The 24,807-nt window shown below is 45.9% G+C and overlaps 1 protein-coding gene across 7 annotated transcripts in view; it reads right to left on the bottom strand.

Annotated features, from left to right (window-relative positions):
* The window catches only part of TIAM1 (TIAM Rac1 associated GEF 1), a 193,767-nt gene that overhangs the window by 84,009 nt on the left and 84,951 nt on the right, over positions 1-24,807 (bottom strand). For 5 of the 7 annotated variants that reach the window (XR_010375875.1, XM_064470549.1, XM_064470522.1 and 2 more), the window contains one exon: positions 2,694-3,673. Coding sequence is in view for 6 of the 7 variants with exons in the window: in XM_064470503.1 (XP_064326573.1) it covers positions 2,694-3,673 (980 nt within the window). In the remaining variant the exon portion in view is untranslated. Of the gene's footprint in view, positions 1-2,693; positions 3,674-9,002; positions 9,182-24,807 lie in introns of all 7 variants that reach the window. The other 2 variants (XM_064470513.1, XM_064470530.1) reach the window with 1 other exon arrangement.

The following is a 24,807-nucleotide window of genomic DNA, read 5'->3' on the forward strand; positions in this document are numbered from 1 at the left end:
AATTGGTTTTATATCATGGAATGTTTTACACCATGAGGACACACACAGCAGGCTCTGGGGCAATGCTCAAGGTGGTCGTCAAGACCGTGAAGCCCATTGAGAAAGTGTTGAAAGACTGAGAAGGGCAGAGGGAAACAAAATTCCCCAAACTGTGATGAAGTACCAGCTGGCACAGGCCAACACAGTGCCAAGGAGCACATTAACAGCAAAGCAGTAAGGCCATCAGCTCTCCATCTGAGCTTCCACTGTCTCAGATAGGGCAACCATCATGCTCTGCTTCATGAACATCAGGGGTGTTGAGTAAAAACGCACGAAGTGCTGAGATATTGTCGGACTGGGAACCTGGTACAAAGATAGGTTAGTAGCTCCCCTCTTTTCACCCCATCCGAAGCCACCTAATCAGCTTCTCCAAGGAACTAGTTCTTTTCCTTTGTGTGCAAATTTGGACTTCCTTTTCACTCTATCTATCAAATACATAATGATAGTCATTTCCCTAAGCTTGCTAAAGGGAAGCTTGGGCTAACAAGACATTCATTGCTGACAAGTATCTTATACTTACTGTATGCTGCTAGGATTAAAGTCTTGGGAAGAATTTTGACCTTTCCAAAGCTTTAATTTTGTTGAATTTATACGTGGTAATAATCACTGCTGAGACTCCTTGTAGCTACCGTCTCCAAGCTCAGGAGATGTATCTAGTGAAACCAGCCCCACAGAGTGATTTCCCTGGGTATAGCTGAGGCCTCACAAAATGCTGCGCAAATTTGTGACTTTCACTGAGTGCCTCAGAGGAATCTTCCTCATGCCAAGATGGGCACCAAGAAGAAAAACAAATGCTTCACTGTCCACCAGCGACACAGTTCTCTTTTTCTTAAATACACTTGAAAGAGGGCTGGAGGCAGCAGTTGCATCTAACGATCTTCATGAAAGCTGTTACGTTCAAGGCTGCCAAATAACATCCTTTTTTTCACTTGTTTTTGTTCGCTTGCTTTTTATCCTGCACTACCTTGATGGAGCACCAAAGGGTTATTGCACTCACACCGTAAAAATACCTCCAAAAATAAAGAGCTGATTTTGAAGTACAAAGTTGCTGTTGTGGGACACTGCAGCATCTGTTTTAGCATGTCATTTTTATATTTAGAAGCGGCATATCTCCACAGATCAAGCACAGACGGTAAGTCACTCAGCAACCCCTTCCCATCAGCTCTCTCAAGTCAGTGCCAGCTGACAGAGCAGGACATGCTCCCCTCACCATCCAGCAGCCCTCTGCACCTCCTCTGCGGCAGGCTGCGACCTGCCTGACTCACGCTGTCCACCCTGGTATCTCTAATGCTGGTGTCCTGCCAACAGCTCAGCCCAGCAGCAGGATGTGAGCCTGCCAGCCTTTGACCTTGATGCAACGTGCCGCTTTTTTCTTTTTCTGGGTCATGCAGCATGGTGTGTGTGCGGCATGGCATATGTAGAAGAAACCATGCAATAAAATCAGGGAGCCGCTGAAGCATGCAGTTTGGTGCACAGCTCTGACCTGCACTGTCAGACTGTTCTGGCTGTGTCCCCCGGCCATGTTTCTGAGCCAGCGCCCACAGCTAGAAAATAGTGAAGGTAAAAAATGCCACAGCCAGCCTCTTCCATTAGACAGCTGGACCACTGCTCTGAGAAGGTCCTGCAAGTCAGCCGACTGAACTTAAACTGAGCAATATGCCCGCAACGTGTATGCCACACACGGCTTGTACACGTGGGCAGGATTTGTAGCTCCTTCTTCCCCCCTCTGAGAGTAGTCTGCCATTTACTGTAAGCAGAATTGCTGTTTGCAGCACAAGGCAGTGCTGTGTAACTAGATCAGGCAGAACACGGCCAAGAAAAGCAGGGCAAAACAAAATAAAGACCCAACGATAGCCATCAAAGAAAAGGTCACAGGACCGGTGTTTGGAGTGCGGGAGGGGCACCAGACAGAAAAGCTCATCTTGGCTCTGTGCTGTCTGTTAAAAGGATGAAGGGTATGATGTCCTTTCTGACTAGGAGAAGCAGCATCTTCTCCATACATCTACAACCCCCATCATTTTTTAGTTTACAGCAGGTGAGCACCACAGCTTGCAGGACTGGCAGTCTCCAGCGAGGGGACAGCACTGTTTCTGGGTGATGTTTTGCACAAATGTGAATGCCAGCTAATTAGAGGAGTGAAATTTCAGCCCAGCGAGTGTTTATGATGGAGGGGAGGGAAAACACTCACAGGTTTCTCCTTTGCTTCCAGCCACGTGAGCTGAGGAGTGCTTGCCATATGCAGGCAGGGGAGGGCAACAGGGCAAGGAAGGGCAGAGAGGGGAGACACAACCAATGCCCACAAGCCCCCTGAGTGGAGTGATCGGTTTTGGCAGCTACCCTGGAAAAAAAGGCACCATCAGCACTGCGAAACATGCAGGAAAATCTTTAGCTGGCAAATTCAGATTTATCTTTTCCAGAGGAAGTAAAGAGTGGAAAAGGCCCAAACAGAGTTGCAGATAAGGAAGGGGGCAGTGATGCGATCAAGGTAGCTCCAGAGACTGGTTAGTTCAGCTCTCTCCTGGATACAGTCCTGTTCTTGGAAAGCAGGTGTTGAAGGAAAACAGAGCCCGGAAGAACCTGGAATATCTTTATCTACAGACAGAGCGTAGCAAATGCCACACACTTCCATTTTACATAGAAGAAAACTACCTTACCTGAGTAGTTTTCGCCCTTCTGCCTTGCATGCTGTTACTATGGCTAATCTGTGGGTTGGTGGCACCTTCAGAAAGGCAGTGGGATTTCCTGCAGGGAAGCGTATTGTAATTACTGTAGGAAGGTGCATCCTCAGTGGTAACCGATGCCATCTTATGGCTCCCAATATCAGGGATGTCAGACACTAAATTCCGGCAGTACCCTCCAAAGGCATTTCGCGGGCCACCATTGACAGTAGCACTTGGGGTTTTGGGGGAATACAAGTCGCTCATAGAGTTGGCACGCTGGCAGGTGACCAGCGGCTGGGGGCTACTGCTGGTCTCCGTCCCCCGGGTGGCCTCGGCATCTTTCTCCTCAGCCAAGCCCAGGATTTCCTCGTTGCTTGTTAAATGCTCCTGGCTGAGGTCAGAAAGCGAAAACTCCAAGCTGTCCTCACGCCAGATATCGGCCGATTTGGAGCGCTTCTTCTTGAAGCTGGCCGTCTCCATGAAGTTCGTCCCGTTGGCCGCGTATCGATGTGACCTCCCGTCCCCCTCCGCCAGGAACGGCGGCTCATCCCCGTAGAGCCTGCTCTCCTCCGAGTCAGGCATGCTCTGGACGGAGGCGGCGGTGAGGACGGTGCTGCTGTCCACGCTGGGAGTGACGGAGGAGTCAGTGTGGTAGGAAACAGGCCGCAGGCCCATGTCCACACGGTCCACCCAGATGGGACTTCCAAAGTCCTCTAGGTTGGCCTCCTGGGCGAAGGGCTCCAGGCCGTTCTCCGCCAGGGACTGGGGGATGCTGGGGGTGCTGCTGGAGCGGGTGCTCACTTCTGAGTTACGGTGGATAATTTTTCCGGAAGAAGCGTGCCGCGTCCGGCGAGAGGCTTTATTGGAGAGGCGAAGCGAGCGGGAAGTGTGCTTGCGGCCCAGGCTGGCGTGCTTGTCTCCGTAGAAGGCGTGCTCCACGCTCTGGCTCTCCGCGTTTCCCATGGCGTCACAGTCTGCAAGGGGAGAGAGCGGGGACTGTTAAAGGTAGCAACCAAACATCCAGGCAAGAAGACACACGGATGCCTCAGTACACACTAAAGAGCTTCTTTTCTTTAACGAACCTGTCCCGAAACCTACACCGCTGCTTCCCCTGGGTCTCACATGGTGTGCTTTAACAGTGGCAATTAATCCCACAGAATTAAGGGAGCCAGTGACCATACCAGCAAACTTATAAATACAACTCAGTTAAATCAGTATGTAGGAAAAAGCCAGACCACAGCTATGCCGGTATACATGAAGAGTGTAGAAGAGTGATTGCTTGAACCTTAAAGCTTGGCCCAGCCTGAATCCAGTTTACTACCAATGTGCACCGGGAATTGCAGCTCTGCATGCATTCACTTGACTGCTAGTATTAGCTAATCCTTCGCAATTCCAGCCAACAGCACAAACTCAAAAAATCAACAGCTATTGTTCATCAGCACATAAAAAGATGCCAAAAAGTAGATGGATATATGTCTTTATCTGAGATTTCACCTTCTTTTTTTTTTTTTTTTTTTTTTTTTTTTTTTTTGGCTAGGAACCGCGCATTGAAGCACCAAATAGCAAAGTACAAATTCAACTCTTCAGCAGTGAGCTAATGATAGGTTTGATTTCTGGAACAAAAAAACAGTGCAACATGAAGCAGGTACAGAGAGCCCCACACAAGAAAGCCATATTATGAAAAATAAATTAGCATGAGTGACTCACCCTATACAAAAATAACCTTTCCTTCCTACTCACTCTGAAGCAGATAGCTAGATCTAAGCGCTTTGATCTAGCAAAGAGAAAACTGAGCTGGAATGCAGGGACTGGGCTTCTGTCACCACCTCCGTACCTAGCCTCCTGCATTATTCAGTTGTGCACGTCCCGCCGTGAAAAAGGTTTCCCATCCATAAGATGGGAGTGATGATCTGGATTCAACCTTGAAAAACACTTTGAGGTCTGTGATCTCACTCAACAAATGTCAGAAATATTTTATCAGTAGTATTGGCTCCTTCTGGCCAAAGATCAAGAAGAAGAACAAGAAAAGTAAATGTTAAAGTACACGGCCATTCAAAATTAAATAGGAGATCCTGAATTACACACAAGACAATTACATCTAAATAAATAGTCTGTAAATCTTGAATAAAAATTCCAAGACAAAACTTCCTCATTTTGAGGTATTTGTATTAGTCTTCGTTGAAAAATAAAGCTGCCATGACAGTAAAATAATCTGGAGTTTTTAATTTCTTGGGGCAATTTCCTCTCCTTTAACAGGATGTGCTGATGGGTATTGAGCCAGATGCTGGCAGAATGAATGTGATCGCGTATTTTCCATCACTATCTAAATATACACTATCGCTGCTGCACAGAACTGAATTAGCCCTACATAAATTACACAGAAAGTGAGGAATTGATTGTGCTAAATGCAGGCACAGCAGTTCTGCCATAGGCTGCCCTGCGTGCGTATGGTGGAACTGAACTTCTGCAATGATACTTCTGACCACAGCCAGAGGACTACGCTTCTCTACTCTTCAACCCAGCTAAGTAGGTTGTGTCTGAGGCTAAAAATCTGTTCAGTGCTGGAGCAACAGGCACTTCCGTAAATATCTGTACATTTCTGTATCTAAAATAAATATAGTTGCATGTCAAGTAAACTATACCAGGAAATACCCTATGTCTACCGAAATTAATGGCTGAACTCCCATTGACTGTCATGAGACTTGGGTATCATGCATCATTTAGAAAAATAAATGTGCTTAACAGAGGGCAGGTTTTAATCTAGAAAAATTGACAGCATTATAAATCCCTAGGCATGGTTTATTATTCCTTAAAAGCTACAGCACTTTGATATGGACCGGACTGAAAAACAAATGTCAGCTAGCTTTTGCTTCCAAAACATTTTATAGCACAAAAACTGCATTTTGTCGTCCACGCTGATGTCTAAAACCAGACCTCAACACTCCCCATCTTGCACAAGAAACCCTCTCCGGGTAATGCTTTCAGCTGCTTCAATTCTGAGATTTCTGTTAACCACACTTTCATTCAACGGGATTTCCACCAGCTGCAAAACCCATCAGAACATGCAACCATTTATCCCCAGTCTCCAGCCATGCAGCCATCACTTCAATACCTGTCTAAGGAGAAAGAACAGTTTTACAAGTCATCTTGAAACCCTGAATGATTGAAGAGTGGCCCTTTACCTTCAGAAACAGAGCTGCCAAAGGCCAGGAGCGCTCCCCTCACACCACAAAGCAAGGCACACTTGCTGATGAAAAAGCCAGGCAGCCCTGCGCCACCATCTCGATGTAGTCCCCAGGCACACCGGGCAAAATTTCACCCAGCCAAAAAGTAACAGAACCACAAATGACTTGGCGAGGAAAGGAGCAGCAGCTCAGACTGTGTCCTGCGAGGAAATAACGCCTCTAGAAACACCCTCATGGAAGGAGGAAAGTCTTTTCTCCCCAGACGGCGGCAGAAATGTTTACTGAGCGATTTCACACAATGAGAAGTATCTGCTAGATACTGGCAAGAAGTGTCAGACTTCAAAGCAAAGAGCTGTCCCTTTTTAATTCTGTGGATTGGCGCTTTAGGTGAGGACACGTTTGCAAATCTCACAGATGGCTATCTAGCCTGGGGATTAGCCCATCGCTCCTGCACCCAGGAGGATGACTGAAGAGGCCTTACCCTAGAGCCACTGATTTCCCCAGCATTACATTGCAGGTTTGCTCGTTCTGAGCGGTGGGCGCAGACAGGCACGGTGCAGCTGATCCAGCTGCAGCGATGCGAGATGGCACCGTCCACGCAGTTTGCAACCATCCCCCGCCAGACGCCAGGAGATGAGGGGCACAACAGGCAGAGCCCACCTCGAGTGGGGACAGCCAACCCCGCCGGGTCAAGCTGAGGGTGCCCGCTTGCGGAGCGCCTGAGACAAATGACTCCCGCCCCCATTTTTGCCTCCCCTCTGCATTTCTGACCAAGTGTTTCCATCAGCTACCCTCAACCAATTCAGGTGCTCATGCAGCTGAGTCCACTAAAACAGCTGAAAATAAACCACAAGTGGCTGGGTGGGGAGAAAAAAAAACAAAGAGACTTTATTTATTAGTTTAGTTTTGCTGGGATAGTGAATTCAACTGGCACGTGCCAGAGGCACCACAAGGGTGCCCGTCTGGTGACGCAGCAGAGCGAGGACAGGGCAGCATGCCTGGGGGGGTGACACAGGAGCAGGGAAAGAGGGGACTGTGAGTGGCACCTCCCCCATCTTTTGGCAGCAATAAGCTATTAGGTCAGCTCAGGCAGATGTGGAATGGCAGCCCTGAAACATGTGAATTCGCAGATGCCAGTGTCCTCAACTAGCAGGAGCGGGTGCTGGGCAGGGGAGGGGAGCCCCAACCTCCCCCTCCCAGGGGCAGCGGCAGACACCCTGGGGCAGAAATGTTTTAATCTGCTCCAGCTACAACTGCCAGATGCTGCCTGTCTACGGCTTAACTGAATTTAGCACACTCAATGAAAAAAATCTGTATCAAATTAAGAAAATGAGTAATGTTAATGGGAACTGCACGCAAATGCTGGTAGGACAAAGGCTCCCCTTGTTAGCTCACCCATCGAATCCAAAGGTGACCATTAAAGACCTATCAAGGTACCACCAGGATACAACGTAAATCAAGTGTGACATGTCTTGATGCTTTAAACAGGTCTGTCGTGCTCGGCCAAGGATTGCAATGTGTCAAAAATGTGTTCTGAATTATTCTCCGAAGCTAGCAGAGATTAGCACACACAGACCATGCACTGCAAGCAGAACTAGTTGGAAATTTTTCAGCAGAAAATGTTGATTCATCAAAACCCAAACTTTTCGTGGGAATGGACGGCTTTTGATGAAAGGCTCCTCCACTCCAAGAGGGAGAGATTTGAAAACCCAAGCGGGGAGACAGGCACGTCTCCTGGACAAAGCATCAGCTCGGTGACTCAGTTGCTTGCCAAAGACTCGGACGATTGAGATCCGTATCTGCAGCCCAACTCAGGCAAATGAGGGGTGGCAACTTGTTCCTCCACATCCTCAAGAGGCGGCCTGACCATCAAGCCAGCTGCTCTGGGAAAGGGCTCCCTCTCCCAGAAGATCTGTTCCTTACTGGTTCAGCGCAGGGAAAATGTCAAAGTTGTGGAAGTCTTCCAGGGGCCAGAAAAGTCACCTTTAGGCAGCTTGAATGTCAAGAGACAGTACAGGGGTTTGAGTTGGGGTTGGGGTTTTTTTTTTTGATCAAAATTTAAGATTGATATCAACATTAGAATATCAGCAGGGAGAACACAGATTCTGCAGGAAAGCTTTGGAAAACCCAGTGTTCCCTACTTTGACCACCCTAGACAGGCAGACTGAACTCTAGCTGAACTGCTGATTTTTTGCTGGATGCGTCTTATATAATATGGCTACACATGAAGATGATCGCATTTTAGATGACCACTGACGACAGCCCCATCACAGAATACAATTTTCTGTAAATATGGTCATCTTCCTTTATCTTCCCTTTCCCCGGATGTTAAATATTTCTTAAAATAATTACAAAACCAAAATACTCATTTCAACTAAACCTAAGGTACTCTCAAACTTGCAAAAAGTTGGGCCGTTAGATTCCAGAAGAAAATCTAAAATATATTAACTTTCCAAACAAATTTGAAGCACCTCGCAAGACAACAGATTGCAAATTTAAAATTAGATTCTAGTGGGAGGCCCTGGTGACAAATCTGTATTTTTCTCCTGGAGCAGAGCTTGATGGCTGTGAAAACCAGAACAATGATTAGATCCACAGCAAGCCATGAGCCTACAGAAATAAACTTTTGCTAAAAATCTATGTTGTTGGCTGGCAGATTTTACGGAACTCACAAGAACCACATAGAAAAACGCACAAGACTAAAAAACCAAGTGTGAACACACATATTCTATTGTCATTAAAATGTGCTTTTTCAAAGGGGCAAGAGAGGCTGAAATTCCACACGAAGCCTTTGAGTTTCTCAGAAACTCCAGCAGCATATTTAATTGTTTTCAAATCAGAACCTTTTATCGAGCCATTTCTTTTTTGTAAGCTGCTCTCACATATGTTAAAGCACAGGATGGACTCCAAAAAGGGCCTACAGGCAATTTAAATAAGAGGAGGAGGAGGAGGGAAGAAGGGATGTCTTCAGTAGCTGCCTGACAGCCATTCAAATGCCTTTGTATTGCTACACGGGTGTAACCATAAACTGCGTGCAGCTTATCCAATTTTTCCCCTCCCGTGAACCATTATACAACACAGCAAACTCCTAAATAAAAATATATGGACACACATGTACCTTCCAAGGCAGTACCGGTATCCAGCGCAACCTTCCCCAAGAGAGCTGTGGCATTTAGAGGTATAGAATTGCAAATTATACCAAAATGAACAGTTACTGGGACTGCAGAAGCTGTCAGCACCTGCCACTCAGCGACTCCATTACTCTTGCGTCAGAGTCTATGACTATATGCCAAAAACCTGGGGAGAAAGAGGGGAGAAAAAAAAAATCAGACAAAGGGTTAGCAGGAACGGCTATACAGGAGGACATCTTCTGCCAGGTCCTGTTATCATCACTTACCTAAGAAGCTCTGTGCAATGCAGCATGCGAATGCTGTGCTTAAATTTGAATGATGAAATCTGATGATGGCAGAATAAATGAAAAACCCAGTCAACTGCTGTCAGCCCAAACTACAGAACACAGAGAGTTCCTCTTCCCACCACTTTGTTCAATAAAAACCCCCATAGACATTAACATGCCCCTGCTGAGGACAGTCTGTCTCAGGCAGGGACAGAAAATCTCAGGTCCAAAACCACACCTGGGTCTGAAGATGACTGCCAAGAAAGGCACCTTCCAGTAAACCAGGGTTTAACTTCTGGCAGCAAGGGGGAATCCAACTGGCCAGGGAACAGGCCTGAAACTGGAAGACCTCAGAAGAGATTTCTCTGCACAGACTAATTTACAGAAAGGGCTGTTACCCGAGCAGGGTTTTCATTAACATTTTTCAAGGGCGAATCACGCGTGTAGGGCAGAGCCTTTACATGCATTTTTGTGCATGGTGAAAGGATTGTTGGGTTAATTGCATTCACCAGTCTGCACCTATTCAGGCCTAAGACAAGTCATAAGCATAGTTCTCAAGTTACACACACGTGTACACTCGCACAGGTACCAAATCCCAGCCCTTTCTTGGCCTGATACCACTGGCAAGCTCCCTTGCAAGTACACCAGCTCAAGGTCCAGTCCTGTGAGATACCAAGAACCACAAACTCACCAGAGGACTGGGTGCTCTGCCTAAGCCAGCTCTCAAGCCACCCAAGTCCCCCTTCTCCCAGCCAAACACCAGCAGTTGAGTTGATAACTCAACACTGCACACAGAGTTTTGAGAGTTATAAACTTTCCCAAACATCTCAAGGAACAAAAACCTTGGAAGAGATTATTGATGCCCTTCATGTTATTAGAGTTGCTTGGTGGGGAAATTGTGATCCTCAATCTTGGCTGGATTCTCAAAAGAGATGAGAGTCACCTGCTCCTTTCTAAATTAAAAACATTCTCATTTTCTTTCTCCTCCTTCATGTTCCCCTCTCCACTCCCCACCTATCCTTTCTCTCATCCCCCAAGCTGTGGGTTGAGATCTGAAAAGCAATTCATGAATTACTCAGGAGCTGGCAGGAATTAATAAAATGAAGCTCATTTATATTGAAATGGACTCATTACCATGCCAGCTGCCAATAATTTGCCAGACGGGATTCTTGCTGACAAACGAGGTCCTACAGGCAAGAGGCTTTCCACCTGCAACCACCACACGACAAGCAACCCTGCACTGTGCATCCTCACCTCCAAAGAAAAAGGAATTGTAACCACCTTAGTTCAGATGCACCTGCTGCTGCCCCAGAAAACTTGCCCAAAAGAAGAAAAAAACAGACGGGGTCGAGCATTTTATAAAATTTTCCATCCTGAAGCAGCTTTTTGGGAGTTTGTAATTCAGAAAAATCTGCTCCAGGCTGAAGTGAACTCTGGTCACTTCTGTGAGAATCCAACTAAGACATCGCCCACTCCCCACACCATCTGTGCTCCTCTGACAAAAGTTATTCTTCTTGCACTCATTTGTTAAAAAGGTGGGAAGACCCAAAGCGGACATTTACAACTGCATACCGGATTATCCAAATCCTCACTACACTCCAGTACATCAGACGGGCTGGCAATATCCTTTGCCACAAAGAGATGAGTATTGTGCACACACAGCTCCTCCAGAAGAGAAGGATTTATCATTACCCACAGATTACTTCCTGAAAATGTTTGTTCCTATTGACTTTTATAACTTGGAGAAGAACATCAGTTTTTCATACCTCTCTGTCTGCCACTAATACACACCGGAACAGTCCTTGCCTCCATGCTTCCCAGTTCACACCAACAGCCCACGCTCTGCCACAGCAGAAATTCTGAGGGTCTGCAGTGCCGAAGCAGCCTCGGACAAGGACTTCCCTCCAACAGGGTCTTAGCAAAAGGGGATGCCCATGCTGCTCCATCAGGAGGAAAGGCAGAAGCAAACACGAGCACAGCCCCTTGGCTTGCTTCCCAGCACAGAGCCCTTCCGTGCACAGGGGGCATTTACTCTGTCAGTGGAGCCTGACTGAGGGGAAAGCTGACCGCGTGTTCAGACCACCAGTAACTCCCCCGTAACTGTTCTCAGGGTAGATGGACAGTTGTAAACAGTAACACGTGGAACAGTTCATCTGGTTTAAAAAGAAGTGTCAGATAAAGATTTTCGAACTTCCATGCTCAAGATAAAATATTCAGTCTTAGGGCTGATTCCTGCAAACATGCATGCACACACACATGCATCTATGATGCATGTATGCATGCATGTGTGCCAATGTCTACATACATCAATGCAACTCCTCTTGTTCTTTGAAGGTTTGGAAGTAGCACAGCTGTATTTATTTCATAGCCACAAAACAGCGCCTTGAAAAATCAGGCCAAGGAGCTCCCACAGGGCTCATCACACAGCAACTTAAGTCATTCCAAACAGAGGAGGCTCACAGAAAACCACCATGAATGGATTAAATGAATGCATAGTTGGGAAGCGGTATATATTAAAAGAGCATCTTGTTATTCCTCACATCTGCGACCTGCGATTCTAGGTAGAGCAAAGAGAGGTTTGACTTCCACATGCTAGGAGGAGTCTACAATACCAAGACATTAGGAAAAAGAAAAGCACACCTGTTTTCTTTTTGCTTGTGGACACCTGACATGAACATTAACAGATGAAAAATAGGGAAGCTGCAGTTTTCTAAAAGCTGCCTTTTCAAAGCAGAACCCTTCCTTTCCAGCAAGGAAAAAACGGCACGCAAGTATATCCCCTTGTCCAGTGAACACAAAAAGTTGGCTAGAAGAACGACAGCTCTCTTTCAATTCTATTTTTATTTTTTGTTCTTATGATGCATTGTTTTTGTCAGAGTCCAAATGCAACTGCAGATGTGAGATCAGTTGGTCATTAAGCACCTCTTCATCCAGCTTTGAGAGGCCCCCAGTAATTCTGCCATAAACCATCAGGGCGCATATAGGTAGACAGAAAGCAGTAGTAATTTCATACAGAAACTATTTAATATTAACCAGTGGCTCTGGGCTGTATTCCCCACCCACAATCCCAGTTTCACACCATTGTAACTCCAGTGTTCGATCCTGTCTTCTGAAATGGAGAATCAGGCTCTTTATTTGTAACTGGAGGCCACATTTTGTTAGCCTTTATTACCACTAGTTAATATGAATTGCTGCCGAAATCAATCAGATCACCTACCCTGAGAAGGTGGTAAATGCTCTAGTATGCTCCAGGGTCCTGGTGCCCTGACAACTCTGGCTCTCCCCATCCCATACCTCTGGGCTGCTCTCCACAAAATAGAGCAATGCAACCCACAGGAGATGGTGGGTGGCTGGTTGGAGGCTGCTCTATGCCCAGATCTTTGTCTGAGAGGGCTTTCCATGATGGGGCTGCGTGCACGCATGGGTTCAGGAATGTAACTCAAACGCTCCAGAATTCCCTGTTCTCGTCACTGAAACTATATACGACACTGAGCTCTAAGACCAAGTCTAGTGGATTGCAGAAGCCAGCTGACTTCTAAACCAGTAAAAATAAATAACAAACATGCTCTTTTTTGCATTTTCTTTTTATGACATATAAAATTTCACAGAAAGCTTTAATTTGCGAGAAAAAAATTTTAAGCCAACCACAGCTTATACTACCTGTCAAAGAGAACGGCTGCTCCTGAAACTGGACTCTGACAATGACGACCATCCAGACAAGGCTGGTGGGACCATCCGCAGGTCCACAAGAATCGCACAGCAGAGCTGGCATTGCACCACCTCTTTGCAACCATCTCACTAACAAGCAACCTTCATGTCTGTCATGGTTAGGAGAACAATGCTGGGTTATTGCTCCAGATGAAGAGGAGGGGAAACAAAAATAAACCCACATTCTCTTTGTGGAGAACTCATAAAGGAAAGATGTGGGAAGCCTTGTTCCTCCAGCTGTAACACCACACCTATGAGAATTTCTAAGGGAGGGAAGAAAGGGCAAAAAGAGAGGAAGGGAGGGAGGGAGGTCCATCAGGAGACCTAAAACCTCCATATAACCAACAGTCAGCCATCCCCAAATCATGGCTAAAGAAAACAAAAACAGACACATGGCACTGACAAAGCACCATGGGGCCCTGGTAATAAATTAATGGAAGAGAAGAGCAGGTAGCCCAAGGGAAAGCCCCCTCTTCAGCACTTCTATATTTATAGGAGGGGACGTGAATAATTCACACAGTTGTGGGTTTGTTTGGTTTTTAATCATTTTTATAAGTATCTGAACATGTTTTAAGTCTTTCTCCTTCCCTTCCCTTTTATTTTTAATGGTGGGAAAATCCCCCTCTCTTCCCTGGGGGAAATCTGCAGGGTTTTACACATTTACAGAAAAGGGCAAAGCAGGGAAAGGATTCTAATTTCAGATCATCAGACATAAGCAAATCTATGGGAAGCCACAAGGGCAACTCCCTGGAGCCTGTGGGGTAGACAAACAGCAGCTTGCACACCACGTCCTGGGAAGCAGAGGGGTTTTATAACCCGCTCCAGGGTGCTGCAGCACAAAGCCAGGTGGGAGCTGCAGGGAAGAAAGAGCCCACTTGGCCTCCACAGAGAACAAGAATGAGAAAGGTAGCTACAAGGACTGTGTGTGCATTTGTGTGTTACTTAAAAAAAGAAAAAGGATGCCCAAAATGCAGCTGAAATAAAAATAAAGTGTGGTTTGTTTATTTACCTTAAGGTTATGCATTATTGTTATTACACTTTGCTTGAAAATGGCTTTTTGCTTCTGCCAAATGAGCAGAGAACTGCTGATACACAATAAGGATGGGACATGCCAAAGGCATTAAAAAAATCAAAAACTTTATTTAACCGTAATGAGAAAATGTTCAGATCAGGAGACAGAGCCCTGAATGGATCCATCAGAGCCCTCACTGACCAGCCGAGGATGGGCAGTTGAAGGAGGGAGAAAGGAGAAGCAAAGCGGGACATAGTGGACCATGCACGCACAGAACCACCCCCCAATGTCACAGTCTCCAGCAATAAAAATTGAAACCCTTGGCTTGAGTGACCAGGAAACCATTGCAGGCAGGATGTAAAGGATTAAAATGTTGCGGAAAAAAATTAAGGCCGATAATTGGGGGACGGGGAATTGGAGAGGAAGCGTTTAGTGTATATCCTCATTTAAGCCCAGAGGTAAGTAATCTGATTTTTGAGCAATGCCAAAGACCTCACGCAGATCATTAAGATGGTGCCTGAGATACGAAGACAAGTATCTAAAATTAGATACCCCAACTTAAGTACTGGGGAGGGATTCCAGAGGTCTATGGAAAAACAGGCAGCAAATTAAACTCGAGCAACTGCACGATCAGGGTAGCTTTCACATTTTGGCTTCACTCTCTCTGGCGGAGAATGAGGTACCTCACTGAGGTACAAAATCATTACAAGGTATGCCGTATAATTAGTAGAAAGGACGTAAAAGTAACAACAGCTTCTGGGATGAGGCTGAAAAGGAAGTATAATAAAGGAGTGAAGTGGAGGAAGTCCATTTAAGTTTATAGCATGCCTTCTAGAAGTTTTGGTACCACCATCTCTCTCTATGAGATCCTACTTTTAAATCAAGTAGGATTGCAAGATTCGGTCTTCACTGAACTTGTTTGCCAAGGCCACTGCACTGGGCTAGGATATAGAGAGGCCAACAAGCTGCAGCACTGCAGAGCAGGGCTCAATTCCTGCCTGGTAGGCTGCCTCCTGTGCCACCTTGGACAAGCCAGGGAGACTCCCCATAGCTCCTTTCCTCTCTGTGAAGCATGAATATAGAGCTCTCATCCACTGCAGAAAGACCCAAGATGGCCATACTCCCAATTTAAAAGGGTACTGGGTGACTCCAAGGAGAAAAGCCACGTTTACCTGGCAGAAAGCACATGTTAAACATCCCACGCTTCCTGAAAATAAGAGAGCGTTATTGCCTGGCATGTCAGTGACCCCATGGCCACGTTCCTCTGGCATCTCCAGATGTTAGTGGGACAGGGCAAGGTGGAGATGCTTGAGCCAGGAGTTCACCCAGGCCAAAAAAAACAGGACTACCAGCCTCAGCCTGCACTGAGTGCTCCCGCCGGGGCCGCCGGAGAGGATGGGAGAAACAAAAAGGAGCCCCAGGTGAAGAAGCAGCTGTGCTTCACAAAACCTGACACTGGGAACTATAACTACTGTTTATTCAGAGCCTGGGAGGAGAGAAAGGCAAGCAAGCATATGACCAAATGGCTGCTGTTTTCACCTAGCGCGATGATACCAACCGCAGCAGAGCAGGTTTCTCAGCCTGGCATTACCATAGTATAAGCCCTCGCCATTTCTCCAGCACACAGGGAAAAAAAGAAAACATTCATGCAAAACTCAGCTGGTCTGTACCAGCTTGCCACTGTCAAAGTTAAATTAAGCACTCAGATTTTATCTTGCACGTCCTGACAGAACCTGATCACTCAAACACCGTCACAGAGATGTATCCACACCGCAGTTAAGTTTATCTGGGTTTACCAGTTTTAGTCACAACTCGTACATCACATCTCCTGACACAGCTCCTGCTGAAAGCTCTTCCCCAGCGGGAGGAACACACAACACCAAAGGCCACACGCTGGGTGTTGTTTCTCTAATTAAGAGGGGGCAAAACCCATGAGGGATGGTAATCCCGGGGGAAGACACCCATTGGGCTCAGGGGGTGAGTCCCTGCCCCGGGAAGATGCAGGCAGGGAGCACAGAGCCCTGCCACGGAGTGGGGAAACGGGCTGATCAGCAAATGTTTTTGAGAGGAAAAGCCAGAACTATCAAAAGTCAGCCTAAAGTAACTTCATGATGGAAAGCTGAAACCCATCAGCTCTGAGTGTGGCCTTAAAATAACATGAATGTTTTGCCTTCACTTTCAGTAAGGGCATGGGGGAGCAAGGCATGTGAATCACCATGTCTGAGGTATCTGAGGAGCAAAATTCAAAGAGTTTACAACGTGCCGGTCAGCAGGAGTTTTGAATCTGCATCCTAAAACTATGAGAGAAGTGGTGCAAGCAATCACAGGGATACTGGCAAGAATTTTTATAGTAAAACCTGCAGATCGGGGTCCTGCCGCAGACTGGAGAACAAGTGACCCCTGCAAGAACACACCCATCTGTCTGGCCTCAACAGCACACAAGGCTGGAGAGCGCATCTGAGAGAAGGAACAGGGAATGGCATGGGAAGAAATGGGAAATCAAATCTGATCTCTTTCTGCAACAAGATGACCCATTTTCCAGGGGAGGAAAGGGCAGAAGATATGCTTCCAGGAGACTACTAATTAAGCTGAAGATGATGAAAACTGTAGGAGTTATGATATGCATAAGAAACTTTGCAAAGAGGTTGTGTTGAAAGGAGAATTATACGGCTCAAGGGACCAGGTTTTTTAAGGCTTTCAATGAGGATGCACAAAGAAAAAGATGTACCAGTGATTTGTGCTAAGGACACAAAGCTAGAAAAAGTCACAATAGAGAACAGACCTTTTGTATTGATCCCAGAGGACCATAAGCCATGAACGTGATAAAAGTGACAAAAAAGCAAATATAATCAAAAGATGCACCAAGCAAGACTTGCCCAGCAGAAACAGGAGTGAATGCTGCCACAGAAGACCACTGACCTCATCTGGAATAACACACACAATCCTCGTCATCCATGGCAAAGGTTAACACAGGCCAGACTACCTTCAAGAAAAGCAAGGCAGACACAATGAAGCGTAGAGCTTCACTCAGAGGTGAAAACAACAGGACTGTCTCATGTGGCAAAACAAGATGCTGCAAAAGGACATGATTTATGTTCATGGGCAGAAAAGGGTAGGTTAAAAAAAAAAAAATTCAATTAAAATAGTTGTATTCATAGCCATTTCATCCTGACAAAACAAGTAAGGCAAGGTCAAAATAGACTGTGCCTTTCTCCTGCTTCCTCCCCCCTTCACAAATGGCCTCAACACAGGTACTCGGCTCGAGCAGGGAGTCCTGCCTAAAAGCAGCCAGTCCCCAGTGTATGCGTGGGATCTCCCAGGACAAGAGCAATGCGAAACAGGCAGGTCCCCACCATCCCAGCATGACTGGTGCTGGCCCTGGGAGATGAAGGAGTAAGCCAGGGTGATCTCTCTCTCAAACGTTTCAATGGACAAGGATTGAAGACTATGCAAGTTTTGCACAATAACTTCTCCTGGACAGGAGCATTCAATAATGCAGTAACTCAAGAAAGCCTCCTGCAAAGGTGTCTCTCACAGGAGAAGTGGAAAATGAACATTTTAGGCTCACCAGACAGCGGACTTTCATCTGCGCCTCCCTGGTTTTGGCGGATTGACACCATCTTGGGTATAGGATGGAGAGGAGCATGCGGGTGTGTGTGCACGCATGCAGGGGTGAGGGTGGGGAAGCCACTCTTTCTCTATTTTATTGATACATCTGGAAAATTAGGTTTCCAATTTAAAATACAGATTAAGTTTAAGTAAAATCTGTGGTTGTAGCAATCGTTCAGAGCCTCGCATCTTGCCAACGTGTCTGCCTAATCCTGCTTGAGAGCTCCATTGACACAGTATCGCTTGACTGTGGCCCTCTGCAGCTTATAACCAGCTCCAGAGTTTCTTAGCTGCCCCAAACTCTCAAACCACATTTCAGTGAATAAACCATTCACCAAAAAAAGAAAAACTTATTGCCTAGCCCAAAGTGAAACATTACTGGAACGTCACCCGGTAGAGCTATTTATTAGAGAGAGTGCTACAGATGCTGCCTGACTGAAGCATGACCAGAGCATTGGTGGAAAACTGCTTACTGTCAGCTCTGCTTCAATGCCTTTTTTATAAAAGAAGGTCACTAATAAAATGTTCTGCCTTAATATATATAAGAAGAATATTTTTCTTACCTGTGGCAGTTACTGCGGGGTATAGTCACATAAACGAAACATTATACAGTGTTAAGATATTATAAAATGCTTAAGTGGAATTTTTTTAAGGTATTCTAAATTATGCATTAGAAATGCAAACATCTCACAAAACAATAGCTGTACCTCTTCGAAAATGCCAGGTTGGTGAAATACCAGCCACACCATCAAATGAAGACACAGTAAATCTACACAGCACTTGATGTTTTCAACAGTAGTAAGTGTCATTCCATTATTTCAATGCCTCGCATCGGTATGTGGCCCAAAACAGTCCTAAGAGAAAATAACCAGTTTCCTCTTTAAATTTAAAGAGTGGTAGATGATTTTAGTAGCTGAGAAAAATACTGATATTTTCTGTGGCATCATTCCCAGCCCAAATGAAAATAAAAACTGCAGTAAATGTACACGGTGTATTTGCGGGCACACTGACCGTATTCACCTATGCCCGTGTTAAAAGTGAATTATTCAGCCCACCTGAGCTCACAACAGTTCCTGAATTCATGTAAATGGCATCTGTCTGACAAAGGGAGCGATCTCAAACTGCAGGAAAGACCACACTTTCCCAATAATTTCCCAGCACTGTTTTTGCCTGTATTGCACACAGCCCCCACTGTGTTACTGGATAAAGTGGTTTTTACTCAAATGGGTGTTAAAAATAATATCAAGGAGTCTGAATTTCAGTCTTCTTGAAAGCCACTGTTCCTGCCTCTTGTGCCAAAGCCACCAGGAGACATGACTCCCCCATGCCTTCCACTCCACCAGTAGCCACAGCCTCACCATACCTCCACGCTGACCCCACAGATCTAGGGCAGAAGGATTAACTTTTGGTTTTTTGCAGTAAGTGGATATACCTCAAAGACAAGAGTCTACTACCATTATAAAAGGGAATTTTAAAGGGAACCCCTTTAAAAAGGGGCCAAAAGAGAGAAGCAAAGGACACCTTTACAATTGAGCTAAACAAAGATTCCTCGGTTTTCAGTGCTTGCACCAGCCTTTGCATCTCTTCTTGAAAGACAATATTCTTTGTTCTGGTTCAGAGGTCTTTACTGTTGAAGTTTTCAGATCACTTGTACAGAGTCTGCCCCACAGATGCTCTGGTGACCTCTGGACATTCTGCCATCAGAGACAGTCTCCCCATCTTAAAAGATCGCCTTGCCACTCAGCATCGATGGGCTGCACATCCCTTCAAGTCACCCATGAGGGAAATCAAAACATTTCAAATGCAGTTCCCTCCTCCTCTTGTTTACTTGGTTTTTTCCACCACTTCTCAGAGCTGACATACCTAAATGAAAAGAGGAGGAAGGGGGGGAAAAAGCCAGTGTTTTGCACTTTATCATTTAGACTTTTCAACCAACTCAAATCCTACAAAATCTTTGCCAAAAAGTTACCCCCTGTACATTAAATGAGGGAAGACAGCTCTGTGCAGAGCAGGAATCTAAGCTCAGTCTCAAGACTCAGGCCAGACCTACATTACAAGTATTCAGCAGCACAGCTATGTCAGTCACAACTTTGATGGAGCGTGACCTCCGATTATGCCTGGAGAGGCCACTGCAATAAAGTTATAGGAGCAAAACTGTGACATGACTTACAGTAACACTTTTTTTTCCCCCAAAGGAAAACAAGCTTAGAATAAGCTCTTCCAGCAAAAGCACTGTTTTGCTGCCGTAAGCACCAGCCACATGAAGAAGGCTTTGTACAACTGCGAGGAGGCTGTGTTGGTGCACCACACCAGCGATGTGCTGTTAACACATATCTGGCCTTGCTGCACCGCACGCCTGCACCTGCCCTCAGCAATGCGATGCCTTTCTTCATTCCTCCGCCAGCCCTGGTGCTCTCAGCTAGCCAGGAGGGGAAAGCCACTCTCTTCTCCGTTGGCCCCTATTGCGCAAAACCTGGGCTGCTCCAAGGAGCCTCCAGTCATTGCAACACGCAGCAACGCGGACACTCTCCTTCCTGTGACACTGCAGCCGATGGCTGTCAGTCTGCGAGGCTGCCAGCTTCTGGCTACGCTGAGGGTGGGCAGAAACCCTCACGTCTGTCAGGGGAAGAAAAAAGTGTCTCCCTCCATAGTGCTGACACCATCCTTTTCTTCAAAAGGAAGCTGAGGAGCTTATGCATATCGGCCTCACTCGGAACAAGCCGCCACACGAGCGATCCAAGCCCTCCCACCTGCAAGAAAGCAGCAGCTCTCTTACACACCTTGCTTTGGGCCCAGCCCAAAAGCTTTAGCGAAATCAGTGGAAAATTAATTCAATGGGCTTTGGATCAGGCCCTCGAAGAAGTAATGAGGTTTGAAGAGTCGCACACAAAGCCAAAAAGCTTAGCCCGGCCTCTGCTGTTTCTGAACTGCAATGGGAAATTCTTCTTCACCTCATGCAGTTACTTTCACACCAAAAAGAAAAAGGCAAAAGGGAGCAAAGAATGGAAAAAAATCTCAGAGAAACAAGATGTTATTTCTCTGTCCTTTCTAAAAACCATTTCCTCAGAGGTCATTTTTAGCACCCTTTTCTGTGGCCTGCAGTCCCCTCACCAGCTGGGCTGTGCCTGAGCCTTTACAGCCTCTCGCCAGGGCTGTCCCACCACGGTTGGGCTGCAGGGAAGGCTCCTTCTCCTCCCATCTCCCCGCTTTGGCCCAGGAGACCCAAGGGCCCCAGTCAGCTGGAGGAGAAGGAGGAGGATGAAGCAAAGGTGGTGGCAGGCAGCGCTGCCGCTCTCCCCAGGTGCCAGCTCCCGGCATCGCCCCAGGTAGGAGTCCCAGAGCAGCACATCTCACTTTCCCGTTTGAAAAAAAACCAAAAAAGTGTGCTTCAAAGGAAACTCACAGTAAGCATTTTGAAAACACCCTTGTTAACATCTTGTATAAAATTTTTTAAATACCTAAAATTCCCACAGCAGCTACTTTCAGGCAGCGTACCCAAAAAGCAACCAAACACCCTTGGTTCCACTGCAAAAAGCGTTCATTGCTCTAAGCTTTTGAGAGCTAAATGAAGGCAGCGCAAGCTAGAGAAAAATCATCTCTCCTTTCAGCCCATCTCATGGGCTGTAGAATCCGCTATACCATCCTCTTGGTGACATCTGTAAGGTTGCAATTAGCTACCAGTATTTCTGCAATCTTATATAGTGCAGCAAACAGTAAGCCCATTAACTGTAACATTTTTGTGGGATTTCTGTCGGTTCGTTTGTTCCGGAGGCTTATATTTATAAAAGATACAGGGACCTGACGGGCTTCCTTTGTTTGCAGAATTTCAGACAGATTCACCAACTTTCAGGGTCCGTTTCAGGTTTAATTATTAGTTTAACAATTACCTACACAGGCAGTAAATCCCTTTTAAAGATGATAAAAACATTTGAGGAGTAACTTAATATTAAAAACACGAATGACTCTCCTTCAAGCATCACCCGAAATCCCACTGCACCAATTAATACACAGGATACAGTTTCATCTGACCACTTATCAGCACAGCAGGTCGCAAGGGAGAAGTAATTTAAACCAGCCGTGTCTGCAACGGTTTTGAAATGGAACAAATAAACTACTACAGCAATGGCTGGAAACGTGGCTTGAGGCCAATTTCTACCACCCCCATTCACCATGAGTTTTGCTTTACCTTGAAAAGTCTTACTGATTTCACTAGATGGAGGAATGGGGAAAGAAGGTGGTTTTTGGCAGAGACCTCATTCCCTGGGATAGGGTGATGGGGCAGGGAAAGGACCCCGTGCACCACTGGCCTGGCAACTTAGGGGTCAAGAGCAAGCACTGTGGTGAGAGGGGGGTGCAGACCCCTGGGATGGGGACATGGATGGGCACCATGCTGCTCATGGGTATCAGGGCTGCTTGTGCACCACAGGCAGAGGAAAAGAGGCAAACTGCCCCCCAAACACCTCACCTCTCCCTGTCTCAAACCAGAGGCCGTGCAGCAGCCCCCACGGGAGAGGGCTGCGAACAAAAGAAGCCAGACAAGAGGTCTGATGTGTCTTATCTACACCCAGCTGTGGGAAAGGAGGTAAGCACTTGATTATCGCTTTTCACACAGGTTTTAACATGCCTGAACATAATATCTGTCTCTTAAAAAAAAAAAAGCCATGAAAAGGAATGTATAATCAGTTTTGCAGGGTATCTTTCCACTCCAGCTTGCAGAGTCTGCCCTGCCATGTACTTTTCCCAGCACAACATGAGCTGCAAAACATTTTACACAATGGGCACCTCGAACTTTTCAAGGGAAGCAACTTCCCCTGGCCCCACCAGCAAATTAGGCAGAGGCCTTTGCTGATGGCTCCCATACCAACGAGGAAAAATGCCCCAGTGAAATCTGAACATAGAGGTGAAATTAAGAAAAATAAGCGTTTGTTTACACAGGAGAAACAGGAAGCTTCGGCCAAACGTGCATCCGAGCGCATACCAGGCTGCTGGGATCCCAGGTTCAGGCATTCGGTCAAATAACTCCTGTGGCACCCAGAGGAAGCAGGCACCCGACACGCTGCAACCATTTTTTTTTAGCATCTACAAAAATGCTGAAAACCCCCTACCTGGATGGCACTAACCAACACTGCAACATGGAGATGCGTAAGATGGCAGGCAAAAATCTTCACAAGAATAATTTAGTTGTGGGCAGGCAGAAGGTAATGCCAACTGTCTGCCGAGTAATACAAGTGCATCTCTGAGCCATTCATAGAAGCTGGTGCTTAATTTGAGGCATGAAGCATTGAGAAAAGGCAGCTAACAAGATCCAGAATATTGGAATAGGAGGGGAAAGGAAAGGGTCTGCAATTAATTTTCAGCAGAAATGCTGGGAATACTCTAGGAAGGTTTTGTGTGGGGATTTATGTGTGCTCGCAGGAGCTCAGCAAGGTTAATAACCTGTTCTTCTTACAACACCATGCATAAACACACCATTTTAGGACAGGGGCCAACTTTCTAAGTTTATGCTCAATAGTTCCATTTTGATCTTCCTCCTTAAAACCTGGCTTGTAACCACGTTTTGAGAAGGAAACGAGTCCTATACTTGTCTGAACAAGTGGGCAACACCTGCTCTGGCGCTTTGGCTTTTACTGTATTGTTTGGGGTTTACTTTTTAAAGCCCAACCTAAAAGGCTTGGGGGGGGAGGCCAGTAACCAGTTTTGGGAACAATAGAGAAAGAGGCTTTATTCATTCACTCCTTTGTTTTCAGGAAACTTATCCTGACATTTCTCTTTCAATACATCATGAAAAATGCAGAAAATGCAAACATAGGCGGGATGGTGCTTCAAAGTAAAAAGGTAGGGCCTTGCTTTGGCTCCCAGCTTCTTCTAACCAAAACTATATTCTGGGACATTTCTGTATCATCAAGAGACCTTTTTACTGGAACCTTTAACAAGCAGAGAAAACAGAGCAGCATCCTGCTTGCCAAGTATAATTTGTTTATGCAAGTTTTCCAGAATCCATGTTCTTTTCCCCCATGGAAATCTAACGTCCACTTGCAAGGAAGGTATTTAAATGTTGCAATAACCAGATCTGAGCAAAGCTCAGCACTGCTGTAACGTAAGTTGGCTCCCACTACACTCAAGTGATTTTTTTTTTTTTTTTAATATGAACACTCACGTGACTAAGTATTGTCCCACAATGCTACACCAAGGTCATTATTTCAGATATCACCCTGACAAGTAACTTTATTAAAAGAAACAAGATTTTAAAATTATGCAGAATTCCAGAAAGTATTAGCCCATAATTCAAGTGAGCAGCTTGAAGCACGGATCAATGTGAAGCAAGATTGCTAACACACCTATCGGCAATGAAACCATCCCCAGGCTAGCAATTTTTCCAGGGAACTTTCAGATGAAGATTAATGGAGACATGAGGACAGCTCTCAGTTTAACCTGTCAACCAGCGACTTCGGACTAAATTGAATTAAGGATTGTTGATCCCATAAGAATGCTACTTAGACATCTTCTCGCAGTGTACATCACTTAAGACACTACCCATCAAAATGAAACAGCAAGAATTTTGTCAGCTGTATGTGATTTTACCCGATTAATTCATTAATTGAGTTTGAGAGAAATAGTAGGAAATTGCCACATGGTGTGAACAGATAAGTGTCCTACGGTATGGATTTTCTAACTTAGCCTGTATTTAAAGCAAGCATTAAATAACAAAATGAACAACAGTGAACGCAGTTTTTAGTAATAACGTAAAACAAAAAACCCCAAAACGCAGATAATTTGGTTGATTCATTTGCTTGCACCAAGTGTAACATGTTGCTAAAATTTCTACTGAAAGCATATAATTTCAAAGACCATTCTTGCATTACCTGGAGGCATGCAAGCGACAATTTGAAACACTAAGGCCAGCCTAGCCCATGGCACAGGGGTGATATCCCAAGTTCATACGCTCAAAGGCCTCAGCCGCTTCTCCGATGGGTTTTCAGCTGTGGTCTCTGCAACAGCCTGTTGGGAATCTGCAGGAGGGGACTGGGAGAGCAGGGCCACAGCTGCTACGCAGCACGCTGCCCACTGACGACTTCTAAGGGATCCACGCCTCTGCTGGAACAGCTGTAAGGATGTACTAACCAAAGGACTTTGAAAGCCACTGCACAAAAGCCCAGGCTATGTGCACTGGAACGGGTTTGAATATGCATATAGAGA

Source organism: Phalacrocorax carbo, chromosome 1 (assembly GCF_963921805.1).
Source record: "Phalacrocorax carbo chromosome 1, bPhaCar2.1, whole genome shotgun sequence".
In the NCBI taxonomy this organism is placed as follows: domain Eukaryota; kingdom Metazoa; phylum Chordata; class Aves; order Suliformes; family Phalacrocoracidae; genus Phalacrocorax; species Phalacrocorax carbo.